General features: G+C 37.2%; 2 protein-coding genes across 7 annotated transcripts in view; one reads left to right on the top strand and one right to left on the bottom strand.

The window, feature by feature from the left end:
* The window catches only part of GNAL (G protein subunit alpha L), a 515,222-nt gene extending 493,109 nt beyond the window's left edge, over positions 1-22,113 (top strand). For both annotated transcript variants that reach the window (XM_056823633.1, XM_001365099.4), the window contains exons 8-12: positions 2,098-2,156; positions 2,760-2,880; positions 6,525-6,655; positions 10,115-10,182; positions 17,420-22,113. In XM_056823633.1, coding sequence (XP_056679611.1) covers positions 2,098-2,156; positions 2,760-2,880; positions 6,525-6,655; positions 10,115-10,182; positions 17,420-17,566 — 526 coding nt within the window. In that variant the 3' untranslated portion in view covers positions 17,567-22,113. The remainder of the gene's footprint in view (positions 1-2,097; positions 2,157-2,759; positions 2,881-6,524; positions 6,656-10,114; positions 10,183-17,419) is intronic.
* The window catches only part of MPPE1 (metallophosphoesterase 1), a 34,346-nt gene continuing 26,078 nt past the window's right edge, over positions 18,932-27,199 (bottom strand). For all 5 annotated transcript variants that reach the window (XM_056823635.1, XM_056823634.1, XM_056823637.1 and 2 more), the window contains 6 exons: positions 26,609-26,683; positions 23,213-23,321; positions 22,990-23,061; positions 22,771-22,893; positions 22,104-22,244; positions 18,932-20,858 (listed from right to left, as the gene is read on the bottom strand). In XM_056823635.1, the coding sequence (XP_056679613.1) occupies positions 20,727-20,858; positions 22,104-22,244; positions 22,771-22,893; positions 22,990-23,061; positions 23,213-23,321; positions 26,609-26,683 (652 nt within the window). In that variant the 3' untranslated portion in view covers positions 18,932-20,726. The remainder of the gene's footprint in view (positions 20,859-22,103; positions 22,245-22,770; positions 22,894-22,989; positions 23,062-23,212; positions 23,322-26,608; positions 26,684-27,199) is intronic.

The raw sequence follows: 27,199 nt of genomic DNA, 5'->3' as shown, positions 1-27,199 counted from the left end.
CAAAAAGAACTTCAATAAATATTTTTGTACATATAGGTCCTTTTTCTCTTTCTTTGATCTCAGGTAGGCCTAGTAATGATTGCTATGTCATAGGGATATGCACAGTTTAATAATTTTTTAGGCAATGTTCTAACATGCTTTCCAGCATAGAGAGTCTAATTTACAGTTCTACCAAGAGTACTGTTGATGTCTTGAAACAAATGTGCATAGTTAAGAAAAACAAATTCCCAAAAATAATCTATCCTATTTTACATAGTGAGTCTATCATTCCTCTGACAGGAAGCGAGTAGCATGTTACTTCAAAAGTCAAATAATTCTTATAGTCTCTCCTTGATTTCTTTTCCAGGTCAGCTTTTTTATATGAGGTACTTAATTCTTTATTTTGTTTATTTTTTTAGTCTTTTGACTTTGCCTCAATATTTCATGTTGTTTCATAGTCATTAATTTCTCTTCATTTTCAGTCTTCTACTGGAATAAAGTTTTGAACTTCTTGTGGCAAACTTTTTTTTTTAATATATTTTATTTGATCATTTCCAAGCATTATTCGTTAAAGACTGTGGCAAACTCTTAATTCTCTTTCCAATTCTTTCTTTCCATAGTTCTCATTTCTGTTCCAAGTTTTATGCTACTGCTCTCATTTTAAAAAAATTTTCTACTTCTCTCATTTCTTTTATAAAATCATTTTTTGCTAGTTTTTAAACATTTCACCTCTTCCAGGAATTTTAATTTAACTTGTGTTGTAGCTGTGTTTTATCCTTGAGGCTTTATTTGTAATATATTTTTGAATTATTCTCTTCACTTGAATTTGTGTTTTAAGCTTCTCTATCACCTTAAATAACTCTTTATGGTAAAATTCTATTTTTTTTTTTGGTCATTCTTTCAGCCTGACTTTGGACTTTATGTTGGGTTAGGGACAAAAGTCAAGAGTCAAACAGCTATTGCTTACTTTTCTACTTGCTTTGCAATTAGTACATACCTAAGGTCTGAGACCTCTACTTCTAGGCACAGATCCTCTACTCTGTCCACACTAGTATGATCTAGCACTAGAATAATAAGTAACAGAACTGACCTGTTCCTACTCCATGCACAAAGTTAAGCTTTTCTGTTCCAGATCTTGATCTCTTCTTGTGCTGGTATATAATCATGGCTAAGGCCACATTCATTACCTGTGCTGGAATGCTCTTCCTGGTATCTATAGGCATCTCTGTCTGTCTCCATATGCCAACCCCAGCTAGAAAAATGACATAGCATGGAGGTTTTTCCCCCTTGGATTTCCCAATCAAGACTTGATCTAGGTGGCTCCATGTATTGACAGCCAGACCTTGAGATGAGAAGTTTGGGGTTCAAATATGGCCTTATATTTCCTAGCTATGTGACCCTGGGCAAGTCACTTAACTTCCATTGCCTAGCTCATCCCACTCTAATACTAATACACAATATCGATTCTAAGACAGAAGGCAAAGGTTTAAAAAAAAAACTTGATGTAGTACTTTTCTAGGTCTTTGTGAAATAATTGTCGGAGAGATCTCTACTGTGGTTCTTGCTGTTCCACCATCTTGCCTGATCACCCTCTTCATTCTTAATGAAATAAAATGACAGTATAGCACCTGCAGTAGTAGAAAGCTGGAAACACATTGTAGGTTGTGTTAGCATCTTCACAGAGGACAGTGATATCACAGAGAGACAGGACCTGATTAAGGATGCAGAGATGACATGAGGTTTATGATAAATAAACCATTGGCCCCATAAGATAACAAGTGTGAAGCAAAAGCATTAGGGGAATACAAGTACAAAGTAAATAAAGAATTAAAGGTACTGAAACAGTGAATGGCACATGATAACAAGGATGAAAGAGTGCTTTTACAAATGGTGGAGAACTGGGATACTTCAGAAACAAAGATACATGGTGGAATGAGCAATCATTCCAATCATATTGTGAAATGTGTCACCAACATGGCAATCTTTGGTATTGCACTGAAGTGGTTTAAGATGGGTAAAGATTTTGTTGCTATTTAAACAAAAAACATAAGCTTCAGTTTTTTACAATATTGAATCAAATTGGCCATTGTAAGTTAACTTCTTTTTGCTTGTCAACAGTATGTTTGATGTAGGTGGTCAGAGAGATGAAAGAAGAAAATGGATCCAATGCTTTAATGGTAATTTTTTAATATTTGCTTTTAAACATGACAGCTATTTGATATTATTTCTTACTGCTTTCATACATTTTTGTATTCCATGTTCTCATTTTTTAATACGTGCATTATTACTTGGTTTCTATGTACCTCATAGTTTTCTGGTATATAAGTGAATTAGTAGCCCTAAATTCTTATTTCCATTGCTAACATGGGCAAATTTTTTACCAGTTACATTAAAGAAGCAACCTCATCATACTATTGTCATTGACAGAAGTTGTATAATAGGAGATACACTGGACTTGGAGTCAAGAAAAGTGATGTAAAATCCCAGCTTTGCTATTTAACTAGCTCTCTCATATTAAACAAGCTACAACCCTCCAGAGCCTTAGTTTCCACATATATAAAATGGGGAAAATTATATTTACACCACATCTCTCCCATTTGATAAAATGATGAAGTGTACATAAAATGTTTTTGTAACTGTGGAACACAGTTATACTTGCTATTGTTGTTACTTACCTTGTTGAGTGCAAAATTCATTTGAAGTTGTGTGCCTTGAATACCACAACAAAGACCCATCCTGTCACTGATGTGCTTTTCCTTTTCTCTTTTTCTCTCTCAAAGATGTCACTGCTATAATCTATGTCGCAGCCTGCAGTAGCTACAACATGGTGATCAGGGAAGACAATAACACTAACAGGCTACGAGAATCCCTGGACCTTTTTAAAAGTATCTGGAATAATAGGTAAAAAATAAAATCAGCTTTACTATAGTGCTGATGAATAAAGCTTATTAGAAGTGCTGCTTCACACCTTGAAAGTCAGTATTAATTTAATTTGGGAGTGACAGAGGAGCATAATCTTCATGAAAAGTTAGTTTTAGTCTAACAAAATGTCTATGCATGCCTAAACTGGAGACGTTACTGTTAGAAATACCAGGAATAAATCTATAAAGAAAATTTCCATTTTTGCCTTGAAAATGCACCAATTTTTCATGGTTCAAACCCATTTTCTCTAGTACTTAATATTCACAAAGCATCAATCTGAATCTGATATATAAATAAATTCTCTTTTCTTCTGTTCCCATTGATTTTTCCACCTATCTTTCCTATAGCATTTATCACCTTCTGCTGTGTGTCCTCATCTGAGGATCATTTGGTTCTTTTCAATCTTTTTTCTTTGCCATAAGTTTAGAAAGTAGAAAGAGAAAGCCACATGAAAATATCAGACCCTTAAAAAGAATGAAAGTAATTAGCAACCTCTTTATTTTTTATTCAAAAAAAAATTCAAGTACATATGTTGAAAATGATCTTATATAAAATGTTACCTTATTTATAGTTTTATTGTCAATATAAAATTCAAGACATTTTTGTTAATGCCCATCATATTCTTGGATGCAAAACCAAAACCAAAACAGTCCTACCCATGAATCCTAAAGAGCTTACATTCTTCTGGGGAATACAACATGTACACAAATGTAATAAAAGGTGATTTAAGAAGGGAACAAACAATAACATTTAGGAAAATTACAGGGTGGGGATTAAGAAAGACTTCATGGAGAACATGAGATCTGGGCTAAATCTTGAAGGAGAATTTGGTATTTTGAAAGGTGAAATTGAGTAGGCAATACATTCCAAACATGGGGAATAGAGTACATGAATGTAGATAGGCAGGAAGGAGCTGGAATGTCAAATTAAGGGAAAAGTAGTCAGCATTCTTTGGGTAGACCTTAGAACATGTGTGAAGAGATACGGTGTGACAAGATAATAGCCACAGCATTCTGTTTGCTTCTATCCTTCACTTTTTTCTGTCTGTTTTTTAGATAGTATTGCTATATTATTTATTACTGTTGTTTTGTAACAGTTATAATATGATGATGGTGATAATTATTCTGATTATGCTTCTTTATCACTTCATGAGTGTTTGCCTTTTTCTCTATATTTTCATACTTGTCATTTCTTTAGGGGAGTGGAAAGGGTGATTTTATTACTGTGTAAAACTCCTAGGTGAGGAAACATCCCACCAATGGAGTGAAACAAATGTTATGCCACTTAGGATCTCTGAGAATGCATGGGCACTGAGAGAATAATTGACTTGCTTAAGGGTCACACAATCTGTATCTTAAAAATAGAACTCCAAACTACTTCTCCCTTCTCTAAGATTGACTCTCCAGGACAAGCTGTCTCACTTGGTCTCTTTTAGCCTGGAGTCAGAAAGACTTAAAAGTTCAAATGCAGCCTCAGATATTTACTAACAATGTGACTCTAGGCAAATCATTTAACCTGTTTGCCTCAGTTTCCTTATCTATAAAATAAGCTGGGAGAAAAAATGGCAATCCACTCTAGGATCTTTATCAAGAAAACCCCAAGAAGGGGTCCCATGACTGAAAAACAACTGACCAACATATGTGTGTATAAATATATATATATATATATAGTGTGTGTGTGTGTGTGTGTGTGTACAAAGAGAGGTATATAGACATAGATATATCTATATCACAAACTTGTTCATCATTAGACATATGGTTTGTTTATAGGCCTTTGTTATTCTAAGAAATCCTACAATAAATACATTTTTTTTACAGTTAAGGGTTTTTTTTTCCCTTCTCTATCAATAACGTTCTTTAGGCTTAGTCCTAGTAGTGGGATAACTAGGTTAAAAGGTATGGTCAATTTTGTAGTTCTTACTAAATGCTGCCAAAAATTCAAAAAAATTATACCACTTCACATCATCAGTGATAGAAACAGAAAGTGCTTTTGTCTCTCTTCAACTCTACCAAAAATGGATTTGGTCATTTTTTACTATATTGTACTAAATTAGTGGACGTAAGGATTATCTCAGCATTGTGCTCATTTGAAATTCTCTAATTATAAATACTAATAATTCCTATTTGAGAACTGAATTCTCTGACTACTTCACAATTTCTTATTGTCAGAAAATCTTTTTCAGATTTATAGTTACATTTGATACGTGTATCTTATCTCCATTAGTGAGCTTCTTTAGAGATTGTGACTTTTTCACCCCTATGCCTTCTCCTTTGCCCAGCACAGTACCCTGCAGGTACTAGGGACTAAGCTAATATTTTTTTAAGGTGAATTTTAAATACCAATTTATGTGGTGTGTTTATTGACTCTAGAAAGAAAATCCTGCCTTGTCCTCTTCCCCTTTTCTATAATTTAAAACAAAAAGTAGAAGCTCTTTTCCAAGATGTTTAATGAAGAATCTGCCATGGAGAAGAAGACACCAAATGAGAAGGATTTAGTTGTCCTTACAAATATGTAGATTCCACTAATTTGCAGGCAGTTCTACCACCACCACCACTACCACCACCACCCTAGGCTTGACCTACTATTATGACCTACTAATATTATTCCTACTATTATGGAAATTAAGACACCTAATAGAAAAAATATAGAACAGGGAAAAAATACAGATGTGCTCTACAGGTCATTGTTTTGTGTTATTCCATTCCTTTGAGGTTTTATACTATCTATAGGCCTGTGTTGATTTATATAGCTCATCCTGTGATACACCAATTTTCATTTCCCATCCTTTGGAAAATGGAGGAAAAGAATACTTTTCCGTAGTTCCCCTTTCTTATATCAGAACTGATCCGTTTTTTGCACATTAAATAGATTGATTTGAATTAGCCCTGTTTAATGACAGGCTCTAAGCTTAAGAAGGGAGCGCTGTGGGGGTGCAGAAGAGGTATATGGGGGAGGAAGAGGAGGAGCTGAGCAAGTCATGAATTAAGCTAGGTGACTAGCTAATGAGTCATGCATTTGGTTAACTCTTTGAATTTGGGACTTTGGCTTTTCTGATTCTTCTGAATCTTAATTGAGCCACAAAAACAGTCTACATGTTTTCATTTCTTAAGTAAATGTTAAGTTTTAGCTTTAGCACAAATCAACTTATATCACATCTTCTTCCTTCCCATACCCCATCAGTGTGGGCAAAAATTAGATAATAATATGGAAATATGCTGACAAGATATATCATCACTTCAATTATTATTAAGTAGGTAAGCTTGGTGGCTCAGGATAGAGTCAGGCCTGGAGATGGAAAGTCCCAGGTTCAGATCTTACCTAGACACTTCCTAGCTGTGTGACCCTAGGCAAGTCCCTTAATCCATATTGCCCAGCCCTTATCACTCTTCTGACTTGCAACTGCTCCTTAGTAGCAATTCTAAGGCAGAAGGTAAAGATTTAAAAAAATTTTTTTTTTAATTAATGTCTTGCTGGCTGAATAAGTGATTGGGTTGAAGTGGGGATAGATGAGCTTTAGGAATTGCACATTAAAATTCATTTAATGAAATGTGCTTTTAGCACTTACAAGTTCATCAGACATTCAAGAAGATGGCAAATGATTTTTTCTTATTTTTCTTTTCCAGGTGGTTGAGGACCATTTCTATCATTTTGTTCTTGAACAAACAGGATATGCTGGCAGAAAAAGTCTTGGCAGGGAAATCCAAAATCGAAGATTATTTCCCTGAGTATGCAAACTACACCGTTCCTGAAGATGGTAAGATTTCATTATGAGTCTTTCTAGGTTTTAGGAATAGACACACGTCTGATGAGCATAAATAACTCCCCTCTTCCTACGATATCTCTCTACAAATAAAAAATAACTTGGAGCTACCAATTGGAGTATAATTATATTATGCTCTTTAAGCTATATATTGGAAACCTACCTCCTTCCAATTATTTCGGGTTTGTGTTTCATAATTATTTCCTGCCACATTTGCATTTTTTATTTTGGGAATAGTTAAGAGATTGTATCACAAAATGAAAATGACATTTCATAATAGGAAAATATGAGATGTTATTTGCTGTTATTTCTGCTTTGGAGTAACTTGGAGCCCTTTGTACCTTCAGTTTTACCATCTGAATATCATAAATGTTATTTCCAAATTGAAGAATTCATCACTGAAAATTTATGATAGTATGGGTTTAATTTTGATCTACACAACATTTCTTGGGTCCATTCAAAGTAATGTGATGAAAAATTATTAGAACGATATTGAAAGTATTAGAACAATACCATTTGTATAGGAAATGTGGGGCCCAAGAAGACTAACAACTCACCTTTATACTGCTCTCTGTAGTTTACATCTTTTCCTCACAGCATCTCTATGACAGTACAGTTATCATTAACTCCATTTTACAGTACAAGAAACTTTGGCTCAGAGACTTTAAATAACTTTCTCATAATCACACAGCAAATAACCAGCTAATGTGGGGCTCATTCTAATGCCACATTCATTGGTGTTTCTGTTTTTTCCAATTCCACTAAAGATTTATGAAGGAACTCCTGGAGAAGTTGCCATTGAGTTTTCTTTGATTTTCTTTGATTTTCTTTTTATTTCTCAAAGAAAGTAAAAACAGATTGAGTGCATAGATCTAGAGTTAGAAGAGATGCTCACTACTGGCTCTGTGACCTTGGCAGGCAGGGTTGTAAAAATAAAATAAAACCTGGAGTTGGTTGAAGAACCAGGACTTACTCTGGTCTTCACTGCCCATGTGGCCTTGAGTAAATCTCTCAGTTTCACACCTCTCAATTTCAGTTTCTTCTCCTATAAAATGAAGAGGTTGAACTCAATGGCACCCTCCTCCATGGCTGCTTCTGGCTGGCCACCTATGGCTCAGCACTGAAAGACATGGGTGATTAGGGATGACAAATTGATCCCCCTCTTTGTCCTATGATGGAGATAAGGGTTGTCTGCATCAAGAAGATTGGTTGGAGGTAAAGCCAATGTACTAGAGAAGGAAGCAGCAGCACCATCAGCTCCCTCCCACCCCCAAAAGAAAAACTCCACCAAACATAGCTAGAAAATATCCCAGAATGAGTCCTGATGAAGATATCTAAGCAAAAATCCTAGTGAGTCTTTTTTCAGCCCAGGAGACAGAGAGGTCTATGGACACTGGAGGCAGGATCTAGCCAGGAGAGGGCTGCACCAAGCCCTCCAGGATAGGGAAAGACTATGTACCCAGAGCCTGGGTTGTGTCCTAGAGAGGAAAAAGTTCAGAAAGAAGCAGCAACGATGGTGTTCTGTCATTTCAGGAGCAGAGCAAGGTTTTACCTCCACTTTGGTCAAATCTGAAACCTGGAAAGGAATAATCAAGAAGGGAATCCCAGACCAAAGGGAAACTTACAGTTCTGTCCCTCTGAACCAGCAGTTTCCCCACTGGTTGGTAATGATTATGTCCAGTAGCAATCTACTATGGCTCAGATCCCAATCCAGGTCAATAATGTGCAGAGCTCTGAACAGGGAGGCAGTAATCAAACTTGATAAGACCACTTTGGGAACACTAACAGCTTGAACTGTTCCTAAAAGCCTAGAATAACCCAACACTAAGTGCTCCAGTAAAGCAGTAACCAAACCAGCTCAGATCTGCCCTCCACAAATGCACTGATATTGCAGCAAGAAAAAGATAGACGCTTACAACCAAAAATAGCTTGCCCAACAAAACTGAGTGTGATCCTACAGGGAGGAAATAGATCAATGAAGCTGTGATATCCAAACATAGAAGTTAAGAGAACTATAAAAAAGTAAACATCCTATAACACATATATTCTAATATGGGAAGATGACAGGTATCCATCTTCTGAACACTATCATCATCAAGGGGGAAGGAAGGAAGGAACAAGAATTTATTAAGCACCTACTATGTGCAAGATACAGTACTAAGTATTTTACAGATATCTCATTTGATCCTTATAACATTGCTGGAAAGTAGGTATTATTATTATTCAGATTAAGGGCTGGGTCAAATAGCTGGTAAATGTTTGAGGTTGGATTTGAATGCAGGTCTCCAGGCTCAACTCTATCGAGGCACGGGACCTAGGAGTATTTCTTTTATGTCTTGAATAAGATTTTGAAAGAATGGAAATTGAATGGGAGAATACACTGGGAGGAAGAGGGGAGAGGAAGGTTGAGAAAATCATTTTACATAATCAGGGCTGCCAAGTAAATCTATAAAAACAAGGAGAAAGGAGAGAAGCAACTGACCCTTGAACTGGTCATTCTCATCTGAACTGGTCAAAGAAGGGAAGAACACACACACACACACACACACACACACACACACACACACACACACACACACAGAATTAAGTACAGAAATAATTTCACTTACCTGGGAAATAGAAAAGAAAGAGAAAAGGGGGAATTAGAGGGAGAATAGATAAAGGGAGAGATTCATTTTAAGCAAAACAAACTCTAAAGAAGTACAAAATTTTTATAGCTCTTTTGAGGTATCAAAGCATTGAAATCCAAAGGGGTGCCTATCAACTGAAGAATGATTAAATGATTTATGGCTAATATAAATGTGATAGAATCATATAATTGTTCTGCGAGAAATTATAAAGAAGGTAAATTCAGCAAAATCTGGGAAGACTTGTATGAAGTGATGCACAATAAAGTGAATGATTTCATACAATCACAGCAATATTATAAAGACAAATGACTTTGAAAGACTTAGGAACTCTAATCAGCATAATTGCTAACCTCAATTTCAGAAGACTAACATACTACCTGCCTTCTTAAAGAAAAGTGAAAGACTCTGACCATGGAATTTTATTTTTTTGCCATGTTCAATCAGAAATTCTTTTTTTTTACTTTTTAACAAGAGTTTTTTGTTTTTCTTTCTCGATGTGAGAGATAGATGAGAAGGTAAGAAGACAGATAGTTGCCAAAAATTAGCAGCTATATGATCTTGGACAAGTAATGTAACCTCCCTGAGCCTCAGTTTCCTCATCTGTGAAATGAAGAGCATAATATTATATACTTACCCTACATATATTGCTGTGAGGAAGATGCTTTGTACCTTAAAGCATGAAGCATATGTGAGTTATTTTGTCTTTTACTAATGCTTTTTATACTGCATGGTACCATCTAATGGGGTTAGTTGACCTTTTATATAAAAATGGCACTTTATATTTTTACTTTACCTGAGTACAATTGTATGTTTAATTCCACAGCAACACCTGATGCAGGTGAAGATCCCAAAGTTACAAGGGCCAAGTTCTTTATCCGGGATGAATTTTTAGTGAGTAATTTTGAAAACTTCAGTGTTTTGCCTTCCATGGTACTATCATTGAGTGATTTCAATGACATTTTTCTCAGGCTACATTCTCAAGTGTCCTCCTCTATATCTTAACTCACTAGACTATCATTGGGCTAAGTTTTAGATCCACAAAGTGCTATTATGTCCATATTCAAAAGCAATGATAAACCGAAAGTAACCGTACAAGTTATTCAACCTCAAAAGTGTTCCTTAAAAAAAAATGAACTACATCGTATTGTAGTGTATAGGTAACTGGCTAGGAATGAATTGAGGCCAACTTGAGACTGATCAGCAAATACCCAAAACATTGCCCCTGACAGCACAACCCAAACTGACTTTCCAAGGATCTGTAGAAATGGGAAATTCTAACTAGAACAGGATGGGTGACATTGTGGTTAGAGTCTGTGCAGTCATAACCTATTTCTATTCTCTCCCCTTCTTTGTCTCCCCCACGAAAACCGTGTGTAACTTCCCAGGCCCTTACCTTTCAGAGCCTTTATCTTTGGCCCTTTGTTGAGTTAAAAGGAAGTATACTTCAGTATTTCAAGGTTCCTTCATTTTCTGCATTTATACCACAGTATAAATACTCTGTTTTAAGTTGACATGGACCACAAACGCATAATTTGTCCCTAAACCATCTTGATAGGCTATGTCAGAACTTATGTTCTACTGCCAAAGCCTTTAAGAATCCAGGGTCCTCTTCTGGAGTGATACAAGAGGAAAATATTTACAGATAATTGAGGTATTTCTTTCACCTTATTTTCTGGATTTATGAATTAGGAAACTGACTTGATAAAATGTTAACTTTTCATTTCTACAGGGGGACAAACATGGTGATCTGAGGTCAGATGATATGAAAATTTGTAGCTTCCAACCTAGACAACTGCCAGGATGTGCTATAAAACCTGATAGCCTGGGTAGAAACAAAGCTATGGTCTGAAAAGGGAAGAGAGAGTAAAGGGACAGTGGAAATGGAAGAGGTTGGGAGTCCTTCCTCATCACCAAAGAATCAATTAATTAGGGAAGAGCAAGAATGGGTCCTTTTCTAGAGACTTCCCTTAACCCTGAGACCATGTGGCAGGGGACCTGCTGAAGCTGAAAAAACTGTATTAAATCAGAAGAGCAGGGTGATGGCTGACCCTAGGTAAATCGCCTCTAGTTTCTGTCATTGGGACAGTATTATTTTACCCATAGAAACCTATCTTCCAAAATTTATGGGAGTGTCAAGTGATGATCATTATAATTTTCATTATTTAGTGATGCTTGTAAGTCACTGTTGGAAGGCTTTCAAGATTTTGTGCTTCCCAAGAAGAATCAAATTGGAAACCAACAACAACAACAAAAAAAAAACATTGCCTAGCCCTTGCCACTCTTCTGTCTAAGAATCACTACTAAGGCAGAAAGTAAGGATTTGAAAAAAATGTTTTAAACATAGCTTCATCCAGCAGATCGTTAATGAATACCTCTGGGCTCTGGGAACAATAGGGTTAGGATAAGATACAGGGCCTGATGAAAAAAAAATGAAAAAAATACGATTATGCATATAAAATTTGAGTAGATTGTTTTACTTCTTTGGGCCTCATGTTCCTCATCTGTAAAATAAGGAAGTTGAACTAAATGGCCTCAAAGATCATCTTTGTAGAGCTTTTTGACTCTGCATGTGTGATCCTGAGAATTATGGGAGAATTTCAAAGCAGCAAGTTAACAAGGAGAAGTATGGAATACAGGAGCCCTCACAATGACAGCTGGTTCCTCTGAGCCAGGTTTTTAAGTAGCATTAAGTGATGGCTATGTAAAGGGAAAGCATTACAGGTGGAGATTATCTCTGTAATTATGTACAAATTATTTCACCACCACCACCATGATGGGGCCAAATTTTCTTACCTGTAAAATGAAAGAATTGAACTAGATGGTTTCTGAGGGTTCTTTTCAGTTCAAAATCTATGAACCTATTTTAATTTTGACCTTTTTTCCTTTTTAAATAACACCAGTCACCTCTTTGGGCCCCTGGATAGATAGCATTGATTCTAACAAAATCCCATTGCTGAGATGAATGCATATTGAGAAGAAAGGATAGGAAATTAATTTGGCAGAAAGGGAAATAATAAAGGATAAGAAATGAAGGATAAATAAAGAAAAGGAAAAAACCTACTTTTTAAATGTAGTTAGTAAAACTAAGTTGCTTTTTAAAATTCTCTTTCTAGTCAGTTGAGTGGATGTGCTTTTTGTTTTGAAAAGTATATATTTCCCATTTTGCTAATGAGAGTCTATAATTTACTGTAGAAATATCTTGCCCATTTGAAGGAAGCCAAAGATTTAGAGATGAAGGGAAGGGAAGATTATATTAGGATACAACCCTTCGCAAATCATGGCACTTCTTGAAGCTTCAGTTTCCAGTACTCTCTGATGAGAGCTAAGACCCTTTTCTGTTTTGTATTTTCCCCAAAATTCTCAGGAATTTGATAGAAGGGATTAATAAATTAAGGAGCCATTGAACCCACTACTGTGCCTTCTTGGCAACACTTCTTCAAAGATTAGGATATTGAAACTTAAGCTCTTAATCATATTAGCTTATGGGTGAGAGGGCATGTGAAGCAGAAAAGCAGAGGGGAAAATTATTTAGCAAAGTAATCACAAAGAATGTGCTTTTCTGACTGTCATGTTATACTTTATAAAGACTCTAGGTACACACCTACCTACTGTGATATATTCAAAACTACAGCTATGTAAAGATTAACAATTTGAAGGGAGATGATAATGAACAAAGGGTCATGACCAGACACCAGGCTTAGACTGGAATTTGTGGAAAATCTTAAGAACAAATAATGCATACAGAGTTGGAGGTGCCAAGTGCCTGATGAAGCAACATAAAGGCGATTTGGATGGATCCTGCTACATGACTCCTAGGGTGGTTGTGATAAACTTGGCAGATTTTAAGGCATCCTATAACCAGAAGCTATTATGATTATAAGCATTAGTGTTAATATCATAGCCTATGGAGAAATGATGCCAAGGAGAAGACAGTGGTGAGTTCAGTGACTCATTGATTCAATCTCTTCTAAGAAGTTCCTGAGAAATTTGCAGGAACTATAAGATGGTAGGGTCTTAGCTCTCAAGAAATATATTGGAATATATATATATATATATATATATATATATATATATATATATATATATTTGGAATATATACATATTGGAAATATATATTGGAAACGGATGTCCCAAGAGCTAATGTGATTTACCAAGTGTCATAAATAGCTACCAAGTTATCAGCCAGAATCCAAATCCAGACAGCTTAACTTTATATTGGGTGCTCTTCCCATCACACTTCATTGCCTCTATAAAAAAGAAGGAATTAAATCATCAAGATTCTTCCTACTAATATAGATTAATGCCAAGTGATATTTTCAGTAACATACTTCTGAGAAACAAAGGAAATGTTTTACTTTTTTTTTTCCTTCGGTTTGCTCCCAAGTTGGAAATAGGGTTATCCTTTATATCTCTGCTTAAATAATAGTATGAGGCAGTGCCAGTCAAAAACTGTTCCCAGAGCATTAGCACTCTGGAGCTGTTTATTTTTCCCCAAAAGTTTGATTTTCACATATTTTACCAGAGTTAGGAAACAATTGCAGTCCTATTCTGATGATATTGGTGATACTCAGGGAACAGACAGTGATTTCAGTCAACCAGCAGCTTACATTTTGCTCTCTAATCTGCCTAGATATGAAAAGGATGACCCCATCTTTCACATTTGGAGAACTAGTCATCCACAACTTGACCCTTAGTTGGAGATTGCATGCTTTTTTGGCATTTCTTTACCCTTATAGATACTACCACGTTATGTGTACTTTTTAAAAAATCAAACCATTAGCCAAAAAGGGCAACCTGAGAAAAGCACTGATGCTTCAGTGCCACACAAAGGTTTTTGGAGGCTTTTGCATTTTGTATTGGAGGTTAAAAAATTAAAGATAAAAACAATTTGTGTACTTATCCATTCTCCAAAGCTCTCCATCATTATAGCTTTCTATACTATGTTATTTTCCACCAATATAGATTTTTCTACTGAATATATGACTTCTCCAAATTTAAATATAGAAAAATTATCATATAACAGTATTCCATTTAAGAGAATTTCTTTGAGAGATGTTGCATTGGTGAGATTGGCTGGCATTGACAACTGCTTGGGATATGAAGGGTGAGAGATAGGAAGGAGTCCAGGATGCTATTGTCCACCACAGTAACAGGGAAGGTAAGAATGGTGAAGTGTTTAGCAGAAAAGGAAACAGATTGTTTTGCATATGTTGAGTTTAAGATGTCTATTGGACATCCAGTTCAAAATGTCTGAAAGGGTTTTAAAGATGCAAGATAGGAAGTCATCAGAGAGATTAGATGAGGAAAGGTAGAAATGAGAATCATCAGCACAGAGATAGCAATTAAATCCTTGGGAGCTAATGAGATCCCCAAATTTGTAGTACAGAGAAAGAAAAAGGTCCAAGGTGGACCTGACGGGACACTTGTAATGAGAGGATGTGATCTGGAGGAGGACCTGACAAGGAAGATGGAGAACAAGCAGTCAGTCAGATAGGAGAAAACTAGGACAGAGTGTTGCCCCAAAAACCTAGAGAGAAGAGAGTATAAAGGAGGCATGATAAACATTGTCAAAAGCTACAAGGAGAATGAGGATTGAGAAAAGACCATTGGATTTGACAACTAAGAGATTACTAATCATTTTGAAGAGAGCAGTTTTGATTGAATGTTGAAGTTGGAAGCCAGATTGTAAGGGGTTAAGAAGAGAGGGAAAGGAAAGTAGAGGCACTTACTACCCTTTTTTAGTTTAGCTATAAAGGACAGAAAAAAATATAGGATGATAGGGATGGAAGGATCAAATGAGGGTTTGTTTGGGTTTTTTTTTTTTCAGGATAGGGGAGCCATGGGCATGTGTATAGTCAGTAGAGAATGAGCCAGTAGAAATGGAAAGACTGAAAATAAGTGAAAAAGTGGGAATAATGAGGTTACCCAGTTGTTACACAAGAAATAGTTTACACAGATTACCCAATTCTAATACAGAGACAAGATGGAGTAGAATTGCTTGAACAAGTAAAGGAGTTATCCTTGGTAAAAAGAAAAACCTCTTCATCATGTGAAATAGGGACAAAGGAGGAAAAGATAGCAGAAGGCACCTGATAGAAGATGAGGAAGATGAGAGAAAAGGGAATTCATGGCAAATGGCCTCAATGTTTTCTGTAAAATATTAGTAAAGGTTCTCAACTGAAAGAGTTGGGGGAGGAGCCATAGGAGATTTGAAGAGGGATGAAAAGGTTTGAAAGAACCACTGTAGAAAGTGAGAGGATGAGTTGATAAGCATAATAGGATTGCCTTGCAATTGTGAAAGCCCAGGTGAGGCTATGTAATATAAATCTGTAGTGGGTCCATTAAGAAAAGTGTGATTTTCTCCACCTTCATTCAGCAGTTCATGGGTAGGCATGAAGGTAACAAATGGTGGAAGTGGTCTGAGGCTGAAGTTTGACGGGGCACAATTGGCAATATAAGGGGATGAGAGAGTCAAATGAGAACAATTTAGAGTTGAAATGGTTCACCAAGGAGTCAAAATGAGAAGGAGAGAATGGCTAGTTCAGGGGAAATGATCTGGGAGTGAATTGAGTGGTCAAGGGATTGAAGACCACAGTACCAATGAAGATCAGGGTTTTGTAAGAGAAGGCAGAGGGAAAAGGGGAAAGTCATAGATTATGGTCAGAGAAGGAGATTTCTGAATTCCTGGACATGTAGGTAGTACATTTGTAGGTGATGGTGAGATCAAGAGTATGAACCATCTTTGTGTGTGGCTTAAGTGATGTGGAGACATAGCTCATGGGAGGTGAGCAGGTTGAGGAAATGAATGGTTAGGATATCTGAGGGAAAACCAGTATGAATATTGAAGTCCTATAGTATGAGGGCAGGAGTTGCCTAGAAGAGAAAATTTGTAAGTATCAAATTCATTGAGGAAAGAAGGAAAGTGACCTGGGTTCTGTAGACAAAAGCTACCAGAATTTTGATCAGTGGTAGGTATGCATGAAATCTAAAAGGAGGAGAGGTTACTGAGTGATGAAGAGGGGGAAGAACCTGTAAGTCGTAATGGAGAACTCTGGCCTGACCAGCCTAAAAGAATTCATGAAAAGTGTAACCAGTACTGGAAAAGATAGCCAGGGAAAGTGTGTCATCAGTAGAGAAACAGGTTTTGGTAAGGGCCAATAGTTGGAAGGAGTGGAAGAGGAATAAAGATGTTACCTATGGATCAGGGACCTTAGGCAGTTAATATTTATTGAATCTTTTTGCCCAACCCATTATTATGATCAAAAACTATATTTTATCATAATAAATAGTACATGTCCACAGTGATGCCCATAGCCTAGGGAGGTTCTCTCTTGCAGTTCCTCTACTTCTGGATCCTCAGTCTTTTACTTACGTTGCTTCTAGTTTCTGATATGTATGTCTATTTCCCAGACAGATTGTAAGTGCTTTAAGGGAAAACTATATGTTCTTCTATATCTCTCATGGTACCTAGGCCAATGCTGAGTACATGGAAGGTTCTTAATGAATTCTTGAGTGAATGAAACTCCTTACATTATTGCTGTGTGTTCATTAATAATATTTGACACTTGCTTACATAAGCAGAATATTGTCATGAAAAGAGCATCAAATTCAACCAGAAAGTTGAATTTCATTTATGGTTCCAGTATTTATTAGCTCTCTGACTATGGGTAAGTCCCTCAGTTTTCTCAGACATCAGTTTCTTAATCCATCAAAGGGAGATGTTAATACAGCATAGGGTCATTAGGGGAAAAAACACTTTGTTGCCCAATGGAAAATTTGCTGTGACTTAATTGGGGGAAAGGGAATCAAAGATATAATAATATATCAAATACTAAGAGGCTTCTTCCCTATGCTCAGTTGAATAGCCTTTGCATTGACTGTGAGTCTTGACCAGGTGTGACCATAGCCACAGTGCCCTCTCCTTTTACTGAGTCTTCTGGGATGCCAGGGCTCTTAAGAAACCAAAAATCTATCTAAATTGGGTTCCTCCAAAAATAGATTCAATACACTAATCTGTTTTTGAAAGACCAAACGCATTGGGGAAAGCAAGAGTTAGGGATATAGCTCTGACATTCATTTCCAAAGCCTAAAGAAAACAGTCTTACATGACAGTTCTTATGTTTTGCAGAGGATAAGCACGGCAACCGGCGATGGCAAGCATTACTGCTACCCTCACTTTACATGTGCAGTGGACACTGAGAACATCCGCAGAGTGTTCAATGACTGTCGAGATATCATTCAGAGGATGCATCTTAAACAGTATGAACTCTTGTGATGAGAGTCACCATGGAGCCTGTGGTTTTAAATTATCTGCGCCTCTCTCTTTCGCTCTCCCTCTGTGTCTCTCATTTCTCTGTCCTACCCAACACAGGATGGAAGAATATACTCTAGAGTACTTGTTAGCCTCTGGGTCTGTTTTCTTTGGTTATTTAGCCCTCCCTAACCCATTTATAGCAAGTTTTTCTTTTATTCCGCCTGCTTCTTTGGGACTAGGTCCAGGCTTCCCCTTTGGTATGCCACTCCTTTGTCATTCCATTAAGCCTTTGGCTACCTCCATTTTCCCTAGGATTTTTTTTTTAATTTTCAAACATAGCCTACTAAATTTTTCCAGTAGGTTATATCAACATAAACTGGTGACTCTTATCAGGTGGCACTACAGTCAAACCTCTGCATGTTAGGGGTCCTTTTTTTTTTTTAAACATGACACTGAAGAGTACTTGATAGGTGAAAAGAATAATGCACTTTGTATCAGGTTATTAAATACTGTTGAGAAAGCATACACACAATGTAGCAGCACTATGATATTTATTATTCTATCACAGTTTTTAGCATTGAGTTGCAGGTTAACTATTAAAGTGGCCTCCTCTTTTAAGCCGTGACCGGCATAGGACAGAGTAGAGAGCCCAAGAGGCATGGGGAAGATAAGCGGTTCTGGGGTTTCATAGCAGTGTCCCATTAAAGCTACTTCTAGCCTACTGCATCAAGGCAGAGAATCTACTCCTCCCTACCTTAACCGTTCTTTGTTTTGTCCACAAATGATCCTTTTAGATTAGGTCATTCTTGGACCCCAGTCCTCCCTCTCTCTATTTTTTTGTTTTGTTTTACTGCTGGTTTATTATATTGTACAGACTGTAAAATGTAATATTATTTTGTACAACTTTATTGAAGAAAATACTTGTAGAAGATCTTTGTGCCTTGATTATGGCTGTACCTGTAAACTGAGCTAAGATGTAAGTATGTTTTTGATTGCGCTGTACAGCTTGATGTCAGCCTTACCTGCAGCCATGACTGAAGGTAGGAACTTTATCTGTAGAATTTAGGGGTTTTCTGGTTTATATAAAAAAGTGGAATACACTTTAGTAAAAAGAATTCTATAAATTATGCAAATTAACCACTTACACCTTTACAAACAAGGTCTTACCCGGTGAGAAGCTTTTCCTTTTGGGAGACTCAGCTTTGAAATACTGAATTCATTCGGGTCCAAATTGCAACCAGGTGTTGACCCTCAGAGGGAGGAACCAAGGATTCTTTTTTTTCCTCTCTAAGACTATGTTCCATAATTCTTTGGTTATCGATACTTTCACAATCTCACAGGCAGATTGTGAACCTGTAGAGCACCCTCAGATAAAGCTCGTAAATCTTTGTAACAACAGCAGATTTTATTGTGCAAGTAAATACAAGAATAGAATATTTAAAAAGGTGTAAAACCCATGTCTGACCCAAGAGAATTGCAAGATGACATTTTTATTTCTCTTTTAATAAAGAGACACATTAGAAAATTGTTTTATTTTAAATATTGTAGGATCAAAATGTGTGAATATTTCTCAAACTTGAATAATTTATGCAAATGACATTCTCAAAACAAGTTATGGTACAGTACATTATATAAAAAGCAAGAATTGTTGTAGCAATAAGGCATGTCCTTTTTAGTAACTATAACACTGCTTTATATTTTATACACGGGTGTTTTGTCTGTGTGAGTATATACTTTTCCTGTGTCTGAAATAACCTGTACAAATGTCTAAAATTACAGTTGCAATAACAGAAACCTAGACAAGTGTTAGCCTACATTACTTCATCAATTTTCTTTATCGATACTTGGACTGTCTTCATTTTTTGTTTAGAATTTTAAGACTCACCCCATAAATCAGGTTTTTATAATATATTTTTTAAAACCAATGCTCTCTTTTACCCTAAATTAAATGTCCATAAATGCTCATATTTCTTTATTTAAGCTAATTTTATGACATTATATCAGCCTCTCTTGCATCCTCCTGAGTTTGTCCCATCAGCATATCATCAACCCTACTGTTTCATAAGATCATTCGGTCAGGTGGACAGGTGAAAAAGCAAAACCTAAGTCCAAATCCCCTCACACTTCCAAGAAAGGGAGAGGACATGCAGCTATATTCCAGATGTCTTTGGAGAAACCGAAAATATGGTAAAATTGGAGAAGGGAAATAACTTCCCAAATAAAATGAACATCTATACTGTGATATATAGATATATATATATATATATACACACAATATTTGCCTCTCTTACAGATCCCTTGGACGCTATCGTGCAAGGTTGCCGGTTTATAATGATAATAAAAGAAAAATCCAGGCTGCTTAAAAAAGGGGGGGGGGGAATTATTTCTGGCTCAAAACAAAAATTGACACATCGGTTCACCTTTTTGGAAGCCATCTTTTTCCAATTTTTCAGAAGTGTCTTTTTTTTGACCACTACAAGGGAATAAAGATTGTCTGGTAGAGAATTAATTATATCTACTTAAATAATCCTAATAATCATCATAATACTAATCCTGTTTCAGCAGAGAAAAGTAGAATTCTACCAAGCAAATGATATTTTGCTGCTCTCCTAGTATCTAAAGGAGAATCTGCTTCCCCTCCTAGATGTACAGCTTTCTACCACTTAGGAATCTGCGGGAAATGTCACACTAGAACAAGCCACACCCACTGATATATGTACATACACTAGGACGAGTGTGTTTCTGGGTTGCAAGTTCCATCCTGTGGAAGGTAGGAGTTTGTAGTGCATGCAAGTTACAAGGCTAATAGGACTTACATGTTGTACAGATACAATCTGAGTATACATATATTTGATAAAAATTATATAGCAAGAAAACAGTTCAATTTGTTGTAGGATACTTGTTACTTTTTTTTACAGCATGAAAACATTTCAATCAACTATTTATCCTGTAGTAATTCATATCAACTGTTTAGAATTTCTCTGATGTGCATAAAAATGGATGGCCTGCATTTGGACTCGTCCAGGGAGGTCATTCTCTGACATGAATACAGCCTGAAGTTCAGTTGTTTTTCCGCTTTGGTATTTGTTACTAAATGCAGAAATGTCCTGCTCTTCACATTGCCTTATGCTTTCTGATTAAGTATCAACTGAATGAAGTGAGGTGAAAAGAAGTGGTGGTGTTAGGAAGGCTGACAGTGGGTGAACAGTAACAAAGCCACCAGGATGCCTGCTGTGCAGTATATAGTCAGCACGGTATGCTCGAGGGGAAGGAAACATTTGGAGAGGGAATAATCCTCTGATGTTATGCTGCCCTAAAACACACACACACAGAGAAACAGAGTCAGGCTGGTGTTAGAGCACCGTTCAAGCAGTCTTAGTGCAGCTGTTGTGTTTGGGAAGAACAGCCGAGCTGGCGGACCACTTGGGCTATTTCTTGAACACTCCCGTCCTGGGCAAAGAACCTCACCAAAGTGAGTGAACCAAAGGCATTTCCCTCCCCAGACACCAGATTAGCCTGAAGTGGTGTGTGCTGGCTTTTGTCTCACACACCAGATCCCTCCCGCCACCCCCACTCCCCCATCTCAGGCACTAGCTGGAAAGGGAAATTAAGGACAGAGGAGCACCCAAGTGGATACTGGGAAACTGGCTTTGTTATTAAACCAATTTCCCAAAATGCTAGGCTTCAATAAAAAATGAATTAAAGAGGGCGCATCAGGAGTTCAGAGAGGCACCATGAAAAGACCGGGACTAGAAAGCTGAGACCAAAGAGCATCACTGAGAGAGTGAATAAGAAGGTTTTGTTTTTTCATGCCACAAGACACTAAAATAAATCTGTTTACTTAGAAATACATGTTCTAGGGTAATCAAAGGAATTTTCCTCATAGGCATTTTTGCTAAACAAACACCTTTTTTTTTTAAAGTTTGTGTACTTTGAACTTGGAAACAGGGCATTCCCCATCTCACTATTAAGTAAGTGCAAATATTATAAACTCTGTATTTTATGCATTGGAACTGGCTCCTGGAACACAAGCTTAGGCCCAATCTTAGGCGGCCATTAACCCCTGCAGGGGACGTGGCATACATGTCAACATGGAAAAGTGACAGCCCTTCACATCCTCAGCTTTGACAAATGCGCCCACCTGGAAAGCAAGTGGACGAGATGGCCAGGAGTAAGTGATGAAGAAATTATCCTTTTTACCAGTGGATGAAATCACCGGGCAAAATAGTCTTTCTGCTGTTCTCAATGCATCCAAAAACAAAATTACACTGCACCCTCTTCAAAAGATAATCATGCCACTTTGCTAAAGACTCCCTCCACTTGCTCCCCACATAAAAACAAATTCAACCTAACTGAAGTTACCCTCTGAATGATGTCAACTGGTTTGGCTCCCAGAGATAAGCTTATAAAGTGGGTGCAGTGTACTAAATTAAGTGTGCTGGGGGAATTCATGGTTTTTGTATATTTTTTACAGGTAGCAACAGTTAAATAGTTGATTACCCATGTTGATTTAAATATTTATGAAAGCTATCAGACAAAAAATAAACTTTAACTTTACCATAATGAAACTAGGGTTGTTTCTGTTTCTCCAACTGAAAGACGGAACACTGATTTCTGGGATGTTTCCAGCATGCAGCACTTCACAGGCACTGTGTGTGTGGCCACTCAGGATCAGGCGAGGTTGAAACCACCACAGTAGCTATATTGAAGCAGAAAACAAGAATCGACCCAGAGTCCAGAATAGTGGCACGGCCACCTCAGGCTGGGAGAGCTTCTGCTTTCACTAGCACTACAGAATTTTGCTGATAAATGTCATTAAATGAAATAAGCCCTTATTTCTCAAGAAAAGATTTCATACCGTCCCAAATTCTTTAGTGTCCCTTAGAGGAAATCTAGGCCACTGGCCCTGGTCACATATTTCTGGGCATGAAAATGAATTCATTCTCGGAAAATGCTTTTCACATCTGCCATGAGGGGCTTAAGAATTGCAAAGTCTTTATGAGAGGAAGATTGAGAAATATCTAGGATTTACTATTAATACTGTATCAATTTAATCAGTTCCATTATAGAAAATATGGGTTCTTGTGATGAACTAGAATTTTGACAAATTTCCAGAATTCTGCCCTTCAGGCCTCTAAAATCTTCCTAATACTAGAAGATACAGGCTTGTTCAAAGACGACAAAGTTCATGTGACACCAAATACCACTGTAGTAAATGATCAAACCTTTTGCGAAGCCTCTTTAGAAAGCACATCATATCTCTCTTTAAATAAGATGTTCTTTTTCTCTGGAGGAGCAGAATCTTCTCCAGTGCAATCAGCATCACTTCTCCGGTACAGAGGATAATGCTGTCCAAAAATTAAAGAGAGCCAGATAGACCTCAAGGAACCTTGGCACAGGGAATACACACACAAAGAAATACCAGGTTGTTCCATTCTTCTTACCTGGAGAAGGATAGGAGCGGATGCGGAAAGCTCCTGATTACTGCTACACTTTGGGCTAGAATGGTACTTCTCCTAATGGTTTAAAAAAAAAAATCCCAAATAATCACCCTAGCAGCCAAGCAGTGTTCAAGAAAAACAAGTCTAATGTGTTTAGTACGGAGAAAAAGCCACGTCAATGAGGAGGGACACCTAGGATTACTATGATGATGTCATGAAGCCTTACCTGTCTGGAACAATTCAGCAGGTGAGATATTTTAATGAGTTGGGCTTCTGCCGAAGAGCAAATAGTACAGCCATCTCCCTCCATTGCTACGCTGTTCACCATCACGAAGCTGAAATGGTTAGGAAGGAAACAATACTTTTGTTTCCATCCAAATCCCTAGTGCTTTTTGATAAATCCACCACTTGCAGAATTACCACAATGAAACATCAAACACAGTGCTGAATAAAAATTAACATACTCCCTTCTTCTTCCCCATCCACTGAGCCAATGTTGAGTTGCTGTGCATCACAGCTACTCTGGGTGTGTTTTTGTGAATCAGTGTGTGAGGTTTCCACCTCCTTGTAATGTACACAGGCAAAACTATACCCTCCTGGAGGTGTGTTGAGTAAACTGTGGGGTAGGTTTTTTGGGCAATAAAACACTTTGCAGCAAAAGAAAAAAAAATTACATTGTACCTTCTTTAAAAGATAATTATAGGGAGGCAGCTGGGTAGCTCAATGGATTGAGAACCAGGCCTAGAGATGGGAGGTCCTAGGTTCAAATCTGGCCTCAGACAATTCCTAGCTGTGTGACCCTGGGCAAGTCACTTGAACCCATTGCCTAGTCCTTACCATTCTGGAGCCAATACACAGTATTGATTCAAAGACAGAAGGTTAAAAAAAAAAGTTAATCACATCACTTTGCTAGACTCCCTCTACTTAATCACTACATAAATAATAAAGTTATAAAAAATAAAGTTATTGAAGTTTCAACTTCATTTAATTCCACTTAACTGAAGTTTGCTCAAGTTTTATTAAGTTAGAAAAAAGGATTCTCTCTGCTAGCAAAGCCATGTAATAATCCTTCACTGAGAAAAAGGTTAATTAGGAATGCTATTGATTCCTGTCAGAGCAAATCTGTTTCTTTTTTTCTTCTATTAGCATCACATATGCTTTGTTCTAAACTCCCAGATCATAGATTAAGAGCTAGAAGGGACCTCAGAGGCTCTAGGTCAAACCTTTATTTCACAACTGAAGAAACTGAGGCCCAAGCAAGTAAATTTTCTTGCCCAAAGTCACACAGGTAGGAAGCATCAGAGACCAGATTTGAACCCTGGTCCTCTGGCTCTTGATCCAGTATTATTTCTATTATATACAGCCTTTTGAAAAGGGTTTGTTGTGGGGGTTTTTTAACACTTGCCAGTTTGAAAAAGAATTCCTTCAGGGAAACATTAGAAACTCAAAAAACACAAGAAATGATAGATTAAACTCCAGCTAGCTAACTCTAATAGTTTAGAAAATTCAGTTCCTATTTTAGTCACTGCTCAACAAAGGAACTATCTGCCCCAAATCTATCCATGGCCCTGCTATAGGCTAGGCATTCTGCTAGCCTCTGAGAATTCACATATAAAAAAGAACCAGTCCCTGACTCGAGGGGCTCACATTTTATTGGGAACACAACACATCGCCACGTTACACGTTAAGCACTATTAAGGATATCATCAGGAATCCAGATCTCCCCGTTGCAAAAGAGGTGGAAGCCCCTGCTAGTGATGTATCATCTCGATTATAAATCTAATGTTTCGATAGAAAAGACTATTAATAGTTCCTGAAAGCTCACTATAATGGAGTTTGATCTGCTTCACTGTCTGAAAACTACATGTCAAATGAAAGCAAAGGATAATTATAAAATACATTATTCATAGTCACGGAATTCTTGTTTGGCCTAAGCAATAAAGGAAAGACACAGTCTTTTGTCCATCACAGGCACGCAGATGGTCAGTACTAAAATAAAATTAATTTCTTTTAAAAAAATTTTTTAAGAATTAATTTCTTTCATGTGCTTCTTGATCATTGCTAGAATTCCAACACTAGGAATTAATTTTATTAACTAAAGTAAAATACAGTCAATGTTCAAGTTATGCCCTCTAAGGGAAGATTAGTAAAACAATCGATAACTTTGAAACGAATTAGACTTCTGTAATTTTGTCAAAGATTGACCTTCCTAATTAGGCTTTTTCTTAGGCAAATATTAAAATTAGCTTGAGTTCCCCAAGCACACCCACTGGGCAATGGGAGAAAGCCTCGCCACATGCGGGACAGTGAGGGAGGAAAGCCCAAAAAGGAAAATTTCTCTGCACAGCTCCTAATCAGTTAAAGAGCTGGCTTGTTCTATCATAATATTTGAGAACTGATGACTATTAACAAGTTTCACAAAGTGAGTTATGAGGAAAAAATAGCTCAAATCATATTTAATAGATGACAGATTGTAAACTAGTCATTTCAACTAAGAAAAAGGCCTTGGGATTCAATTGTCGGCTGTTCCCTAGTTCCAGGCCCGAATGTACTGCTGTAGCAAAAATACGATAAAAGAAGAAGCTAACAAATTTCTGGGGCTGGAAGAAGCTTAGTTGACTCAGTGGATAGAGCCCTGGGCCTGGAGTCAGAAAGACCTGAGTTCAAATCAAGCATCACTCATTAGCTGTGTGACCCCAGACAGGTAATTTAACTTGTTTGCCTCAATCTACTAGGGAAGGAAATGGCAAGCCACTCCAGTATCCTTGCCAAGAAAACCCCAAGGACAGAATGGTCCAAGGGGGTCACAAAGAGTCAGACATGACTAAGCAACAAATTTCTGGGCATAATGAGGTGACTTATTAGAAGAGAAAACTTCTAATTACAATTGTAGAAAACTATGATGTTTTATCTACATCTATGTCAGAAAATGTAATGAAGCTGAGAAATGTCTTCAATAAGAATGATAAAACTATCAAGGAAGAGGGTAATCTTACATACAAATATAAAATGTTATTAACGATAATAAGAACCATGATACTCCTTTAAAGCCCTTCATGTTATCTCATTTAAATCTCACAAAAACCCTGTGAGGTAGATGTTATTACAATGCCCACTTTACAGATGAGGAAACTGAGACTTGCAGAGCTCAAGTCACTTGCCCAGGACCACACAACCAGAAAGTGTCTGAGATGGGTTTTGAATTCAGATCTGACTGAATCCAAGCTCTCTTCCCTAGCTAGTGGCTTCTAAAAGGGGGAAATGATCCAAGAGTCTAAAGTCATCAAAGACTTTTTATGTAAAACATGATCACAAACTTGGCCACTAAGTCCCAGAGTAAAACGTCTTTGGATACATGAAGGAGATAAATTAAAACCAAATAAAGATTATGTTCATCTCCATATTGGATGGATGTTCTAGCCTCATATCCCTTCCTGCCACTACCAGAAACAAAACTGGGCTGGATTAATCCATAGAGCTGACCCAATATCAGCCAACGGGATTTATTTAGCACTTATCCAGTGCTATGCTGTGCTAGGCACTAAGTAAACCAAGTCTTACACAGAAAACTGAGTTTACATAAAATAAAGAACTTGGTAATTATTTGTAGCATAATACTTACTTAATCCCTTTTATCGAAAAAAGTTCTCCAAAGTCGAAAACCTTCTTAAATCGTCGTAGTTTATAAGTGTTCATCCTGTATTCAGTTTTTTAAAAAGGTACATTTTATCAGCTAGCCATAGATAAAAAACATTAGGAAAGCTCAAAGCTATAAGAAACTAGGATAGATTACATTTCTGTAGGATTCTGGAGTCAGAAAGTACCTCGGAAGCTCCTCAGGTCCAACCCTCCTCCCCATAACTTAGAAGAAATCTCCAATGCAGTATCTCTAACAAGCAGCCATCCAGCCTCCCTCTGAAGACCTCCAAATGGAAGGAAGACCTTCCATTGCAGAACAGCTGTACTTACTTGGAAAAAAATTACATGGGGCAGAAGAAATATGCCTGCACCAGCTTCCAATGCTGCCTTTTGTGGCCAATCAAAAACAAGTCTAAAATCCATCCTCTACATGAAAATCCTTCACGTATACGAGGACTGTTATTTGGTCCTCTCTACATCCTCTCTCCTCCAGAGTAAACCTCCTTTCCTTCATTCCTTCCTCATGTGGCACAGTCTTCAGTTCTTTAATAGAATTAAGGTCATCCTCCTCTCA

The sequence above is a fragment of the Monodelphis domestica genome, chromosome 3 (assembly GCF_027887165.1).
Source record: "Monodelphis domestica isolate mMonDom1 chromosome 3, mMonDom1.pri, whole genome shotgun sequence".
In the NCBI taxonomy this organism is placed as follows: domain Eukaryota; kingdom Metazoa; phylum Chordata; class Mammalia; order Didelphimorphia; family Didelphidae; genus Monodelphis; species Monodelphis domestica.
Note: the sequence above shows the minus strand (reverse complement) of the source record. Positions and strands in the feature narration are given on the sequence as shown.